The sequence below is a fragment of the Neomonachus schauinslandi genome, chromosome 3, assembly GCF_002201575.2.
Source record: "Neomonachus schauinslandi chromosome 3, ASM220157v2, whole genome shotgun sequence".
Lineage (NCBI taxonomy): Eukaryota > Metazoa > Chordata > Mammalia > Carnivora > Phocidae > Neomonachus > Neomonachus schauinslandi.
This window is the reverse complement of record NC_058405.1, coordinates 52,311,948-52,327,649: the sequence shown is the minus strand read 5'-3', so window position 1 is coordinate 52,327,649 and position 15,702 is coordinate 52,311,948. Positions and strand designations below refer to the sequence as shown.

General features: G+C 37.0%; 2 protein-coding genes across 2 annotated transcripts in view; one reads left to right on the top strand and one right to left on the bottom strand.

Moving 5' to 3' along the window:
• The window catches only part of VWA8 (von Willebrand factor A domain containing 8), a 343,953-nt gene that overhangs the window by 91,047 nt on the left and 237,204 nt on the right, over positions 1 to 15,702 (top strand). The gene's annotated exons all lie outside the window — the stretch shown is intronic.
• LOC110587626 (guanine nucleotide-binding protein G(I)/G(S)/G(O) subunit gamma-12-like) lies at positions 1,203 to 5,849 on the bottom strand. Its single transcript, XM_044913272.1, has 2 exons — positions 5,841 to 5,849; positions 1,203 to 1,526 (listed from the first exon to the last, which is right to left on the bottom strand). Exons 1-2 carry the CDS (start codon positions 5,847 to 5,849, stop codon positions 1,203 to 1,205), a joined length of 333 nt encoding a protein of 110 aa, XP_044769207.1.

The following is a 15,702-nucleotide window of genomic DNA, read 5'->3' as shown; positions in this document are numbered from 1 at the left end:
CCATCTGTCACCCAACAATGCTATAATATCATTGACTATATTCCCTATGCTACTACTAATTTCTGGGTATTCATTTTGTATCCTGCAACTTTACTGAATTCATTTATCACTTCTAATAGTTTTTTTGGTGGAATCTTTAGCGTTTTCTACGTGTAGTATCATTTCATCTGCAGATAATGGCAGTTTAACTTCTTCTTTATCAATATGGATGCCTCTTACTTCTTTTTCTTGTCTGAGTGCTATGGCTTCAACTTCCAGTACTGTGTTGAATAAAAGTGGTGAGAGGTGGGCATCCTTGTCTTGTTCCTGATCTTAGAGGGAAAGCTCTCAGTTTTTCACCATTGAGTATGATGTTTGCTGTGTTTTTCATATGTGGTCTTTATTATGTTGAGGTATATTCCCTCTAAACCTACTATTTTGAGAGTCTTTATCATGAACAAATGTTGAATTTTGTCGAATACTTTTTCTGCATCTATTGAGATGATCATGATTTTTATCCTTCATTTTGTTAATGGGTTGTATCGTGTGGATTGATTTGCAAATATTAAATTATCCTTGCATCCCTGGAATAAATTCCACTTGATCACGGTGAGTGATCCATTGAATGTATTGTTGGATATTGCCCTGTAGTTTTCCCTTTTATGGTGTCTTTGTCTGGTTTTGGTATCAGGGTAATTTTAGTGTCATAGAATGTATTTAGAAGCTTTCCTTCCTCTTCCATTTTTTTGGAAGAGTTTGAGAAGAATGGGTACTAACTCTTTCTTTAAATGTTTGGTAGAATTCACCTATGAATACATCTGGTCCTGGATTATTAATTTTTGGTAGTTCTTTGATTACCAATTCAATTTTGTTACTAGTAATTGGTTTGTTCAGATTTTCTATTTCTTCCTGATGTAGTTTTGGAAGATTGTATGTTTCTAGGAATTTATTCATTTCTTCTAGGTTGTCCAATTTGTTGGCATATAATTTTTCATAGTATTCTCCTATAAACCTTTGTATTTCTGTGGTGTCAGTTGTTCCTTCTGTATTTATTTGGGTCCTTTCTCTCTCTCTCTTTTTTTTTTTCTTTTTTTTTTTGATGAGTCTGGCTAAGGGTTTATCAATTTTTTTTTTTTTTTTAAAAAACCAGCTTTTTGTTTTCTTTTTTTTTTTTTTTTTTTTTTTTTTCCCCCAAGTTAGAGTATTTTAGTTATTAGCAGTGGTTACCAAATAAGCTGAAGGTAAATTTCTTCCAAGTTGCTGCTCATAATTTGCTTTGTTGAGAAGAGGCGAGGAGCCATTTCACTGTTCCTCTCTAAGATGATGCAAGTTTCTTTATCCTTGAAAGGGTTTTCTGAGGTCAGTATCCCTATCAGCAAAGGGTCGCTTCTGGCGTGCTCCTCACAGTAGGACATGAGGTCCGCTGACACCTCTGAAACCTTTATTCTCTCAATGGAGGCTTCCATCCTCAACTGTTGCACCGTCCTTCTGGCCTGGGCGATGTTGTTGGTGCTTGCCGTTTTGCTGGATATCTTCAACTGTTGTTTCTACCTGAAACCAGTAAGACTTCCCGTGGCCTACCGTTTTCAGCTTGTAAGTGGTGGAATGAATCTGCCGGTGCGCTCCCCCCGCCACCGCCACCGCTGCCAGGGACTCGGTCTCTAAGGGCTCCTGGAGACGGCTCCGACCTCTCCTGCTTCTCCGGGCGCCGGCTTTCATTTATTTTTTTTCTATTTTTGGTTATTTATTTTTGGTCTCTGTGTCACTTCTTTCTTTTTTTTTTTTAATTTTTTTTTTAAGATTTTCTTTATTTATTTGACAGAGACGGAGAGCATGAGAGACAGAGAGCATGAGAGGGAGGAGGTCAGAGGGAGAAGCAGACTACCCGCTGAGCAGGGAGCCGGATGCGGGACTCGATCCCGAGACTCCAGGACCACGACCTGAGCCGAAGGCAGTCGCCCAACCAACTGAGCCACCCAGGCACCCTCTGTGTCATTTATTTCTGATCTGATCTTTATTTTCTCTTTCCTTCTACTCACCATGGGTTGGTTTGTTCTTTTTCTAGTTCATTTAGGTGTGTAAAGTTAGATTGTTTATTTGAGCTTTTTCTTGCTTCTTGAAGTAAGTCCATATTGCTGTATATTTCCCTCTTAGAACTGTTTTCACAATTTTGGACCATTTGTATGTAGGTCATTTGTCTCCCTGTATTTTTTTATTTCTTCTTTGATTTCTTCGCTGACCATTGGTTGTTTAGTATTGTTTAGCCTCCACATGTTTGTGTTTTGTCCAGTTTTTTTCTTGTGATTGATTTCTTGTTTCATGCCGCTGTGGTCAGCAAAGATGCATGGTGTGATTTCGTCTTCTTACATTTATTGAGACTTGTTTTATGGCCTAACATGTGATCTGTTCTGGAGAATGTCACATGTTTACTTGAAAGGAATGTGTCATCTGTTGGTTTTGGATGGAATGTTCTGTATATATCTGTTAAGTTCATTTGCTCTAATGTGTCATTCAAAGACACTGTTTTCTTATTGATTTTCCTTACATCCAGTGATGTAGATTGGGTGTTAAAGTCCCCTACTATTATTGTATTGCCATTAATTTCTCCCTTTGTATTCAGTAATATTTGTTTGATGTATTCAGGTGCTTCAGTGTTGGGTGCAGAGATATTTACAATTGTTATATCTTTTTGTTGGAGTGATCCCTTTATCATTTTGTAATGCCCTTCTTTATCTCTTGTTACAGTCTTTTGTTTTAAAATCTGTTTAGTCTGATACAAGTATTGCTACCCTGGCCTTTTTTTTTTTTTTTTTTAATGTCCATTTGCATGGTAAATGTTTTTCTATCCCTTCACTTTCATTTTGTATGTGTCTTCATGTCTCTTCATGTCTGAGGTGAGTTTCCTATAGGCAGTATATAGGTCTTTTTTTTTTTTTTTTTTTTTAATCTGTTGTGCTACCCTGTGTCTTTTGATTGGAGCATTTAGGCCATTTATGTTTAATTATTGATAGGTATATACCTATTGCCATTTTGTTCATTGTTTTCTGGTCATTTTTATAGTTCTCTGTTCTTTGCACTCTTTCTTTGTGATGAATTTCTGTAGTGTGGTGTTTGGATTTCTTTCTCTTTGTGTTTTTTTTTTTTTTTGTATATATTATAGTTTTGGATTTGTGGTTACCATAGGTTCATTTATAACATCCTAAATATATAGCAGTCTATGTTAAGTTGATGGTCATTTAAGCTCAAATACATTCTAAAAAAAAAACCCTTTTTTTATTCCTTCCTCCATGTTTCATGTATGTGCTGTTACACTTTATATCTTTTTATTCATAATTTTCTTATGAAAATTAATTATGGCCACTTATTTTCCACCTTTAAGTCCTTAGGGCAGTCTTTTAAGAGTCCTCAGGATTTTATAGTCATCAAAGATCATGGCAAGAATGAGGAGTTTGCTAGAGGTTAATGAGATTAGTGATGATGTTACATATTTATATTCTTTTATGAGGAATATGTCAAAGTCAAAAAAGAAAAGAAAGAAGGATATAATTTTGATTTGATTTGGAATTCACAATTTTTGTATGTACAGTGTATTTTGCAAACATATTTTATTCTTGGAAATAAAAAGTAAATACATCCTCTCAGCTTTATTGTCTAGTTGCATTTGGTGATTCTGAAATGCTTTGTTTTTCTATTTTTCCCTGTTAAAAAAATGCAACTACTCAGGATCCAAACCCTTTCTGAATGTGTAGAACTTTTATTGGTGATTTATAAGCCAGTCTCATAGTAGAAACAGGGCTTTCTGAGGTATTTGAAATGAAAGCCATTTGACAAAACCATAGAGACAGTCAAAAAGGACAGCAGGGCATCTGGGTGGCTCAGTTGGTTAAACATCTGCCTTTGACAGAGGTCATGATCCCAGGGTTCTGGGATGAAGTCCCGCATTGGGCTCCCTGCTCAGCGGGAAGCCTGCTTCTCCCTCTGCCCCTTTTCCCCACTTGTGCACACGGCTCTCTCTCTCAAAAATAAATAAATAAAATCTTAAAAAAGAAAAAAGGACAGCAAAGGGAAAGGTATTCTTTAACAGAGTTCATTTAGTGCTTCTGGGGACTCAGAGCTGAAGTAGCTTGGACCTTAAGAATGTAGAAGCTGGGGCACCTGGGTGGCTCAGTCGGTTAAGCGTCTGCCTTCGGCTCAGGTCATGATCCCAGGGTTCTGGGATCGAGCCCCGCATCAGGCTCCCTGCCCAGCAGGAAGCCTGCTTCTCCCTCTCCCACTCTCCCTGCTTGTGTTCCCTCTCTCGCTGTGTCTCTCTCTGTCAAATAAATAAAATCTTAAAAAAAAAAAAAGAATGTAGAAGCTGCCACATTCCTGATTTTATACTCTATGGACTACTGTTAAGAGATTAACAATCTGAAGAGGGTCTTTGGCCATTCCCAGCTCCTGTGATGCTTCCTTTGGTTCCTTTAAACTCTTCCAGGATTAGGTAGCTGTGGGCAGACAGCCTCTGCCCAGGAGTGGAGTGATGTCCATTATGCCCTCACATAGGTGGGAAGGTGAGCAAGGTGAGGTTGCTACCTTCACCAGCCTATTTCTTGAACCTTAGCAAGCCTCTTTCTGTGCTGCTTCAGGCAGGAGACTCCACATTTATCCTTAATGACCCTCCTTGAATCCATCAGCTCTTCCCTATCTCCCACCTAATGAGAAGTGTTCAGCTCCCTGCTGCACAGTGTCTGCCAATGGGGATTAATTCAGAGAGAGCAGCTTTAGTTTTGTTAGAAAAGTGCCAAAGGGGACACATTAAGTTGATCAAAAGAGTTGTTAAGCAATGCAGCCATGACACACTTCTTAGCCTTCTCCCCATCTACCCTAACCCCCACAGCCAGTTAGTAGTCTAGCATCATTTGCTTTTTGTAGGATCTACTATAGCTATGAACATCTCCAGTAGCTCTAACCCACTATCTCTAGACCTATTGTTGACAATTTGGTGGAAAATGTATTTGGCATATGGAACTTTACTTAGGATTTTTAAGAACACATCAGTTATGTTGGTTGAATATTTGTAGATACTTCTTTCTCTTTCAGTCTCCCTCTCTTTTGTTTTGGTAAGAACATTGAAATTCTACTCTCTTAGCAAATATGATTATATAATACTATAGTCATCACATTTTACATTGTATCTTCAGATCTTTTTTTCCCCAAGATTTTATTTATTTGAGAGAGAGAGAGAGCACCAGCAGGGTGGGGGGAGGGGCAGAGGGAGAGGAAGAAGCAGACTTTTTCAGGGAGTCCAGCATGGGGCTCGATCTTAGGACCCTGAGATCATGACTTGAGCTGAAGGCAGACGCTTAACCGACTGAGCCACTCAGGTGCCCGGTCTTACTCATCTTATACCTGAAAGTTTGTACCATTTTACCATATTTCCCTCACCTCCCAGCCCCTGACAACCAAACCACTTTTCTACTCTGTTTCTAAGAGTTTGACTTCTTTTTTTTTTTTTTTTTTTAGATTCCACATGTGATACCATAGAGTATTTATTTTTCTTTGTTTGGCTTATTTCACTTAGCATAGTACCCTCGGGGCCCATCCATGTTGTCACAAATGGCAGGACTTCCTGCTTTCTCATGGCTGAATAATATTCCATTATATGTATAAAAAACATTTTCTTTATCCATTAATCCATGGATGGACACCTCATAGGTTGTTTCCTTTATCTTGGCTTTTGTTAATAGTGTTGCAATGAACACAGGAGTACAGATTTCTCTTTAATATCCTGTTTTCATTTTACTTGGATATATACCTAGAAGTGGGATTGCTGGACCATATGGTAGTTATATTTTGAATATTTTGAGGAACCTTCATACTGTTTCCATTGTGGCAATACCAGTTTATATTCCCACCAACAGTGCACAAGTGTTCTCTTTTCTCCTCATACTTACCAACATTTGTTATCTCTTGTCTTTCTGATAATAGCAGGTGTGAGGTGATCTCATTGAGGTTTGATTTGCATTTCCAGATTAGTGATGCTGAGCACCTTTTCTTGTAACCTGTTGGCCATTTAGAAAAATGTCTATTCAGGTCCCCATTTTTAAATCAGATTGTTTTTTTCCTATGGAGTTGTATGAATTTTTTATATATTTTGGATATTAACCCCTTATCAGATATGATTTACAAATATTTTTTCTCATTCAGTAAGTTGCCTTTTTATTTTGTTGGTTTTCTTTGCTGTGCAGAAGCTTTTTCTTTTTCTTTTGATGTAGTCCCACTTGTTTATTTTTGGGTGTGTTGCCTTTGCTTTTGGTCACACTCAAAAAATCCAAGGACAATGTCAAGGAGCTTACTGTCTATATTTTCTTCTAGGAGTTTTGTGGTTTCCGGTCTTAACATTCAAATCTTCAATCCATTTTGAGTTGATTTTTTGTGTCTGGTGTAAGACAGAGGTCCAGTTTTTGCATATGGCTCTACAGTTTTCCTCATACCATTTATTGAAGAGAATATCCCTTCCCCAATGTATGTTCTTGACTCCTTTGTCATAAATTTGTTAACCATGTATGTGTGGGTTTATTTCTGGGCTCCCTGTTCTATTCCATTGATCTATGTGTGTGTTTTTATACCAATATCATACAGTTTTTATTACTACAGTTTTGTGATACAGTTTGAAATCAGGTAATGCGATGCCTCCAACTTTGTTCTTTCTAAGACCTTTTGGCTATTCAATGCCTTTTGTGGTTCCATATAAGTTTTAGGATTGTTTGCTCCATTTCTGTGAAAAATGCCATTGGAATTTTGATAGGGATTACATTGAATCTGTAGATTGCTTTAGGCTTTGGAACTTTTTAATAATACTAATTCTTTCAGCTCATGAGCACGGACTATCTTTCCATTTAATTGTGTCTTCTTCACTTCCTTTCATTAATATCTTACAGTTTTCAGGTTATTTTAAAATTTATCTCTTGGTGAAAATATTAAATATCTACTCTTTTGTAGATATTTAACTGGTAGATATGAAACAAGTGTAGATACTTAATTAGAAGATGTTGTATCCCATAATCTATTCTCTAAAGAATGGTGGAAGTAGGGGCGCCTGGGTGGCTCAGTCGTTAAGCGTCTGCCTTGAGCTCAGGTCATGATCCCAGGGTCCTGGGATCGAGCCCCGCATCGGGCTCCCTGCTCCGCGGGGAGCCTGCTTCTCCCTCTCCCACTCCCCCTGCTTGTGTTCCCTCTCTTGCTGTGTCTCTCTGTCAAATAAATAAAAATCTAAAAAAAAAGAATGGTGGAAGTAAATCAGATCATGTCATTTCCCTGTTTAGAATCTGTCAATAGTTTCCTATCATACATAGAATATGGTTAAGAACGCCTTAGCCTGGCTTATGAGCCCTCCATCAATGCTTTTCAACCTTGGTTGCCTACTAGAATCACCCAGGGAACTCTGAAAAACTTCCAGGGTCGAGGCCCTATCACCAGGCGGTCTGAAGTAGTTGGTCGGAGTGAAACCCAGACTTCAGTATTTTTCCAAAAGCTACTTGGTAGTTCTAACAGGCAGCCAGGGTTGAGAACCACTGTCCATGCCTGCCTCTCCAGGCTTCTCTTTCCCTGCTGGACCCTCTGCTAATTATGCTTCAGCCTCACTGGCTACTTTCCGTCCCTTAAACCCGTCTAGCTGCTTCTCCTTCAGGGCTTTTGCACAGGCTGTTGCCTCAGCCTCAAATACTCTCACCCCTGATCTTCACATGGCCTCTCGTCTGTCAAATTGCAACTTAAATATACTTAGAGAAAGCATCCTTGACCCACCAAGTCATTTGCTATCACATTACCCGATATTTTCTGTAGAGCACTGACCCCCTACGTGATCTTTTTTCTTACTCGTGTCTCCTCCCTCCCTTCCTTCCTTCTCGTCCTCTGTCCCCTTTCCTATGTCTATTTTTGTTCTCTTCCCCCCTGGAATGTAAGGACCATGTTTATCTGTTCCACTGCTGTACCCTCAGCTCCTGGAACAGTGACTTGCATGTAATAAGCAGTCAATATATGAAGGAGTGGATAAATAATTTTGAAAAATATACATTATTTTTAAAGGACTGGCTCATATCTGACCTTTGTCAGCTTTTCTTTACTAATCCCTACTTGTTTCTGTATTATCTTTAAATCCTAAAACAAGGGGTACCCTGGGTGGCTCAGTAGTTAAGCCTCTGCCTTCAGCTCAGGTCATGATCCCAGGGTCCTAGGATCGAGCCCCTCGGTGGGGAGCCTGCTTCTCCCTCTCCCACTCCCCTTGCTTGTGTTCCCTCTCTTGCTGTGTCTCTCTCTGTCAAATAAATATATAATATCTTTAAAAAAAAATAAATCCTGGGGCACCTGGGTGGCTCAGTCGTTAAGCGTCTGCCTTCGGCTCGGGTCACGATCCCAGGGTCCTGGGATCGAGCCCCGCATCGGGCTCCCTGCTCGGCGGGAAGCCTGCTTCTCCCTCTCCCACTCCCCCTGCTTGTGTTCCCTCTCTCGCTGTGTCTCTCTCTGTCAAATAAATAAAAATAAAATCTTTAAAAAAAAAAAATAAATCCTAAAACAAGAATTTCTTCTGTCATATAGCATTGTCACATGACTTCTATTAATGTCTTGAACTGTTAACTTATTGTTAAATTTAAATTTTAATGTATTTGTATTTTTTTCTTCATTTGGTTCTGATTCAGCTGTTATTTATCAAATACCCACTAGGTGCCAGACATCTCATTTAATTCTAAAGTTGTTTTCCTCACATCATCCATTTATCGCATTATAAGGAAGTGGCAGATTTGGAATTGAAACTCTGCTTTCCTCATACTGTACCTGCTGCTTCCACATTGGCTGACCAGAAGGGGTTTGAGTGGGGCTAAATGAGGCCAAATGCCATATCTGTTTCAGGTGTCTTTACTGAATACCATACTACTTACAACAACCTTGATTTTATATCTTGTTTCTTGCTTTTAAAAAACTAATTTTAATGTAAGGCAAATATCATTCCAAATATTTAAGCTAGAATTGATTGCAGCTTTCCCACGTGTTCTAACAGAGTCACACACTTGTGATAAAATGCAGCAGAGTTTGCCGTACCATTTGAGTAAAATGTGGTTCTTCAGTTTGTGTGTTGTTGGGGTTCTGCTCAGTAATGTCTCTGCCTTTGACCTTACTTTTGGAAAGTCTTTTCACCCTCTTTCGTAGACTTCATTGTCCATGAACATTTCTGCACAGGCTTTAATAAGTTGGCTTATTTTTAAAGTATTATTATCCTTAGGTTGTGGTTTTTTTTGTTGTGGGCAATAGAATCCATCCTGGCTATCTAATACTGAGAGGGACTTACCACTGGGTATTAGGTAGCTTACAGAATTTCTGGGAGAGACAAGGAACAGTGTTTAGATTTTACCCAGTAAGGAATGACAGAGCAGGAGAGCTTCAGCCATGGCTTTCTAGGAGAACAGGTCCCCTGGAGCTGGTTGCCACCTTCCTCTCATTGCTTGCCGCCACTTTTTTCAGTTCCCAGTTGTGTATATGTGAGAATGCTAGTAGAACCTGGGTCACCTACAGAACTTTAGTTGCAAAGCATCTAAGAAACAATGTTTCTCATTTTTTAGCCTCTGTAGTACAGGAAGATTAGAAGGGTATTTGATTAGGTATCTTCATTGAATACATATGACATTTTTTGTACATATACTGACCTTGACTTATGTTTTATTTTGCAACTTAATATTAAGATGTTCTTTTGTTGGATCAGTTGTTAGTAAGACAGGGGGTTTGACTTCTGGTTAGCTTTGGTCAGAAGAATTTTGTTCTGTGTTCATAGAATAAGTGTTTAAGCAGAGCAGATCATCTTGAAGAGATCCCACTGATTATAATGAAGAGAGCTATAGATGATTCAAAATCAGCTTCTTCCCATCCATAGAAGAGTCATTTAAAACAATCATGGTAGGCTTATGTATACATCATTGTATACATAAAAGAAGCATTTATTATACGTGTGACAAGTTAAAAATAGGTCTTTAAGAGAAGAACTTGCGGGAGAAGCATGGAAAAGTTTATAGATAATTTTACAATATGTAAAATGAGAGGCTTCTTTAAGATCAAACATAAATGACACTGAGGAACGTTGGCAGCATGCCTTCCATTCTGTTCACTGAGCATGCTTACACTGTAAATAATGGCTTCATTTCTATTTGGGGACCTAAAAATTACTAACATTATGTGTTTCTACAATATTTATGCAGTATTCTGCCACTAATAGGTATGGACATAATTAATCAATCCCTTATTACAAAATCGATGGCTTACATCAGCTAGCCTTGGTGTATTCTTTGTTTCACTTAAGTCTGAGATTTTCTTAATATTTATACTCTACTGGCAGGATATTTTTTGGCAGGATATTTTTGCTTATTTGAGCGAAACTTACTTGAGATCGACCTGGAAAGCCCATAGAATTACAGCTAGTTTCTATTGGGAGAAAAAAAATCATTAATAATACTTAGCCCAATCAAAAAAAATTTGAGTGCCCACAGTGTATATTTTTGATTCAGAAATAAGAAAGTGAAGAATCATATCCACCTAGAGATATAATTACTGTTAGCTAAAGCATCTTTATTTTAATCTTTTACACATGTATACAAAGATCTTTTTAAACAACAATGGAGACTAGCTGTGTTTGGGGGCAGTTTGGAGAGTGGTAACACCGTAGTCACTACTTTCTCACTCTTCTCAAAGAACTTGATTGAGAAACAGCATTTGTGGAGGGCAGCCTGAGAGGTGTGCCATTGGTACATTCCTATATTAACTCTCCAGGGTATCCATGTCCTGATTCATCCAAGCTAGTTCCTTCACTGTGGAATTTCTTTTACTGAAATTTGGTGCTGTATTTATTGTAATAATATTTTTGAGGACAACCCAGATCCTCTGCTTATTAGCTGTGTGTCCTTCTTTGGGTAAGTTAACCCCTTCATACCTCGGTTATCTCATCTGTAGGATGAAGGCAGTAATTGTACTCGTCTCTTAAGGTTATAAGGATTACATGAATTAATTTATGTAGAGTACTTGGCACTTAGTAAACTCTCCATTAAGTATTAGTGGCTGTAATTATTGTTACTTCTGTTTTTTAACTCCTTAACACACTGTACTTTATATGATGACCTGACCCATGGAACAAATTTTTCTCTATCTCGTCATTAAAAATTAAGGTGCTGCTTCTTTTTTTGGTGTCAATGCTGTGCTTATTATGACTTACATAACTTGTTTTATGTCACTCTTTTTTGTGTGTTAGTAAAAAGATTAGATTCACATTTTAAATTCTTATAATACATATTTTATGTATTATCTTTACCTTTCTTCATTTCATCTTCCCTTGTTTAGTTGTCTTTATCCACTTATTTCAAATTTTATAATGTTATACTATACATATTTTTGCAAGCCAACTCAAATACTTCCTGAAATTCTTCTGGGTTCATATATGTAGTGGAAAAGTGTATGTTTAATCTAATTAAGGTCATATTCTTAATAGATTTTGATATCCTCCATTTACTATAGTAATATAAATTGTCCACAAGAAAAATTATATATGCTTTATGCTGAAAAATTTTACTGTCTTATCAATATTCATATTTAAAGAGACGTAGCTCAAATTTCTTTATATGCTAAAAACTCACTATAATATTTTCACTTATCTTTCTGAATGATATTATGCTTTGGAAAACTAATTCTAGCCTTATTCTTGCCCCTTGACACACAGATGCTTATTGAACTTATCTCATCAAACTAATGACTTAACATCCAGGTTTCTCAAGGAAATGTCAGAAAAATTAGCATGTCATTCAAAGGTACTAAAAACCTGTAAGATATACAATTACTTTAGGCTCAGATCTATGTTTTCTGATACATTTCATGCAGCTATGCTTCTCACTTTAATAGGACTTTTTTTTTCAGTAGGGTTTCTCCATTGCAAATCAAAAGAGCAAAATTACAAAAAATAAAAATAAAGAAAATAAAAGAGCAAAATTCCAAATGTCACTGAATCTTAAGAGATCTTAAGTGAATCTTAAGTGTTTTCCAGGGATCTGAATGAGAAGGTGAGGTGTTCAAGGTTAGACAATGGTAATGCTAAAGGAACTTGGTTTCATGTCCTGTTGTTTTAAAATTTTTAAGGAAATACAGAAAGAGGAAATGGTTCGGGCTCTATGATATCATTAGTACTATTTTATTCTCTTAAGTTCAGAAGTTTCAGGGATAAGAAAAATATATGCAAAAATTGGGATATTCATCGTTTTTTATTTTTATTAGTGTACTTTCAAAATAATCATATGGAGTAAGCACACTCTTTTTTTTAATTTTGCCCCTCCACTTGCTTTAGGGATGCATGTGTAGGCAGGAAGAATAAAGAAATGATATGTTTTTAACAATTTCATGATACAGTGTATGTTAAAATAAATACCGATATTACAACAATTTCACAGTACTAAAATCCAAGTATTCTATAGACGGAGATGCTGTTACTCTATTTTAAAGATTAACTTATTATTGAAATTAATTCATATCACTGACTCTTTCAGACTATGCTGAAAAAATTCTGTCAATAATTAGGTTTGATTAGGTTCAGTTGCACAGAAGTTCAGTTTTATTTTGGTGTTCTTCACTCTCACAGAATCAAAAATAATTTCTCATTTTAATTAATATTATGGAAAGTGGGGGCAATTATCTCCTTAAGGAAAAGCTGGAATCTTCATCTTTTCTTCACATATAGGAATTTAATTATGAAAACTAGCAGCTTGTATTAAAAGGAATGCTTTTTTCTTTCTCTAAGGAGGGTTTTTATTTTAATGTGAACTCGAAGTGAAGAATGACTCTTTTTTACCATGAGAGTATGAATGAGTTTAGGTGGTAAAACTGGACTGAACTAGTCTTATAAGAAATGCCAGGTGTTTTCCATTTTTTATTCCTGTGAGGATTGAAGAAAGGGGGAACATTCCTGCTCTGTAGTTGTAGTTGTCGTTAGCAGCTCTGAGCTCTGTTGATCTGTTAGTCATTGTTGTGTGGCAACAAATAATCATGCTTTACTTCAGTCAGAATAAGGGAATCTCTAACTGCTAGGTTGTAGAAGAGTCATCCTGTGTCCTGGTTGTCTTTCTCATCATCTTTCCTGGTAAATATTTACTCATTTGGATGAGGCAACTATTGTGGACAGTGTGTGCATTAACAAGATATGAAAGAATTTTGGAATCATCACCCAGTGAAGTAGTGCTTTCTCATAGCGTGCGTTAGAACGGTGATTTCAGGATGTCTTGGTATGAGAGTAAGGAATTTTCTCTGTTGAAATTTTTTTTGAAATGTTACCAGTTGCTAGCCTCAGCTCCTTGTGAGTCTGAACCTCTCATGCCAGAGTCACATTCCTCATCTTCTTTTCCTGGGCCCACGCAAAGGACTCCAGAGCTAAAGTGGGTCAGGATACCATATATTTTCAGTGTCAAGCTGGCATTTTCAAAATCAACACCCATTCATTTCTTTAAAAATACAGTATCAATGGGATACTTTCTTCATGTTACCTCCTCTCTGAATACCAATATGAATACTTGAAGGAAACAAGGCTTACTCTTCCGTCTTCTTTCTTCCATTTTTTTCACCTTTTAATTTGTACTGTTTTGTTATACATCTCACATATCCTCATGTAATCTCATAATTCCTACTAGAATAAGGGAGGGGTATAAACAAATAGGATGAGACCAAATTTCACATTGAGTTAACGTTTCTTTTTTAAAGTAGTGTTTCCCATCTAAGGGATATTTAATTTATCATCTATGTAATTAATGTCTAATAAAATCCAGGTGGTAAGCCCCATCTTGGGTCTGTTGAATCCAGATCTTGGGGTGATGGGGCCTATGCTAATGTATTTTCCAAAAGTTCCCCCAGCTATTTCCGGTATATATCTTTGATTTAGAACTGCTGTGTTAAAGCATGTTTTCTGTTTGCTTTATTTTCTAGAACAATATATGATGTAACTCTATAGTGAATATTTTTCTGAAATAATTACTACTAAGAGTTTTCTTTAAATTTACCTGTTTTTATATTAATTTAAAAAAGGTTTGTGTGTGTGTATTTGGTTTTTTTTTCATAATTTAATTATGAAAATGACCCACATTTATTTTGATTTGTCCTATTTTTCTTGCACAGGGATTCCTTTCCTTTTTTTTTTTTTTTTTAAGATTTTATTTATTTATTTGAGAGAGAGAGCAGGAACAGGGGGAGCAGCACAAGGCGAGGGAGAAGTAGACTCCCCACTGACCAGGGAGCCCAAGGTGGGGCTTGATCCCAGGACCCCAGGATCATGACCTAAGCCGAAGGCAGAGGCTTAACCAACTGAGCCACCCAGGTGCCCCTCTTTTCCTGTTCTTATATTGCATACCCATGAATAGGAATGAGCTCATTCTCACCATAAACCATCTCAGTAAACACTGATGATGGTGCTCAATTTAGTATTGCAACTATCATTGGCAGCTTAGAATGCCATGCTCATATAGTTTGCATAGAATTTAAAGTTCATAGTTTAAAAAATTAAAATTAATGAGTTAAGCCAAATTTGATAATGTGTCAAAGCCAGACTTTTAGGGCTATGGGGATCTGGTGAGTTTGAATGTTACTATTCTCAAGTGTCTTTATGATTCAGTATAAGCCTATTCATACTTCCTAAGTCAGTACTTTTTTGATAGTGAGAAAATTGAAATAATTAAGACCTATATTTTAATCTTGGTTTCAGTGTAGATCTGTTGCCATTGGAATATAAGCAAATTTTTTAGTTTTCTGTCTTCTTAAAACTGCAGTTGGATATCAAAGAATTTACAAGACTAAAGTTTTGAATAAAATTGATTGTAGAAGTTGAAATTTTGTTTGATATAAGTTGCACAAAAGTTATCTGAAGCTGATAACAGAAAACAAACTATTGTCTTCATCATTAATACATGTAAGAAAAAGTTGTTGATATTATATGGCACCCCAAATTTTAAAAAATGGACATTTTATGCCACTGCTATTAATAGTTTGCTTAAATCTGTCACACTGTCTTAGCGCTAGTGCATTGTGTTTGTGCTTTAAAAAATTGCTTATAGGGCTTCTGGATGCTTCAGTCGATTAAGTGTCTGCCTTTGCTCAGGTCACGATCCTAGAGACCTGGGATCGAGTCCCACGGCGGGCTGCCTCTCCCACTTCCCCTGCTTGTGTTCTCTCTCTCTCTGTGTCAAATAAATAAATCTTTTTAAAAAATTGCTTATAACTGCCATGCTATTGTTTGTCAATTCCTGTACCTCATCTGATGACTATCCTCCTCAGTTTCCTCCATTTTCAAACCTCTTTAAATAGACTGAGTCACTGTGATGGGTCCCTAGCATGGCCTTTCAGGAGAACTCAGATGCAAGAAAATGGCTCAGGATTGAAAAGCATCTCTTCCCATTGAGTTTGTATGGCCTCTAATTCTTAAAAAGGAATCCACACATTTTGGTCCCCGCAAAAATAAAGCTGATTGAATTAAATTTCATTACAGTCAAGTGGCAATGACTGCCATCATCTGTATAGATATCAAATGAACATTTTAAGGGAGGGGGAAAATGCTAAATAAAAAAGGGGGGGAGAAAAGCCCTCACTCTTACTGTAGTATGTGGATGAGTAACATGAAAAACTTCAAATGACCAAGAAAAGCTTTTGAATGTTTTTCTTTTTAGTGGATTGGAGAAG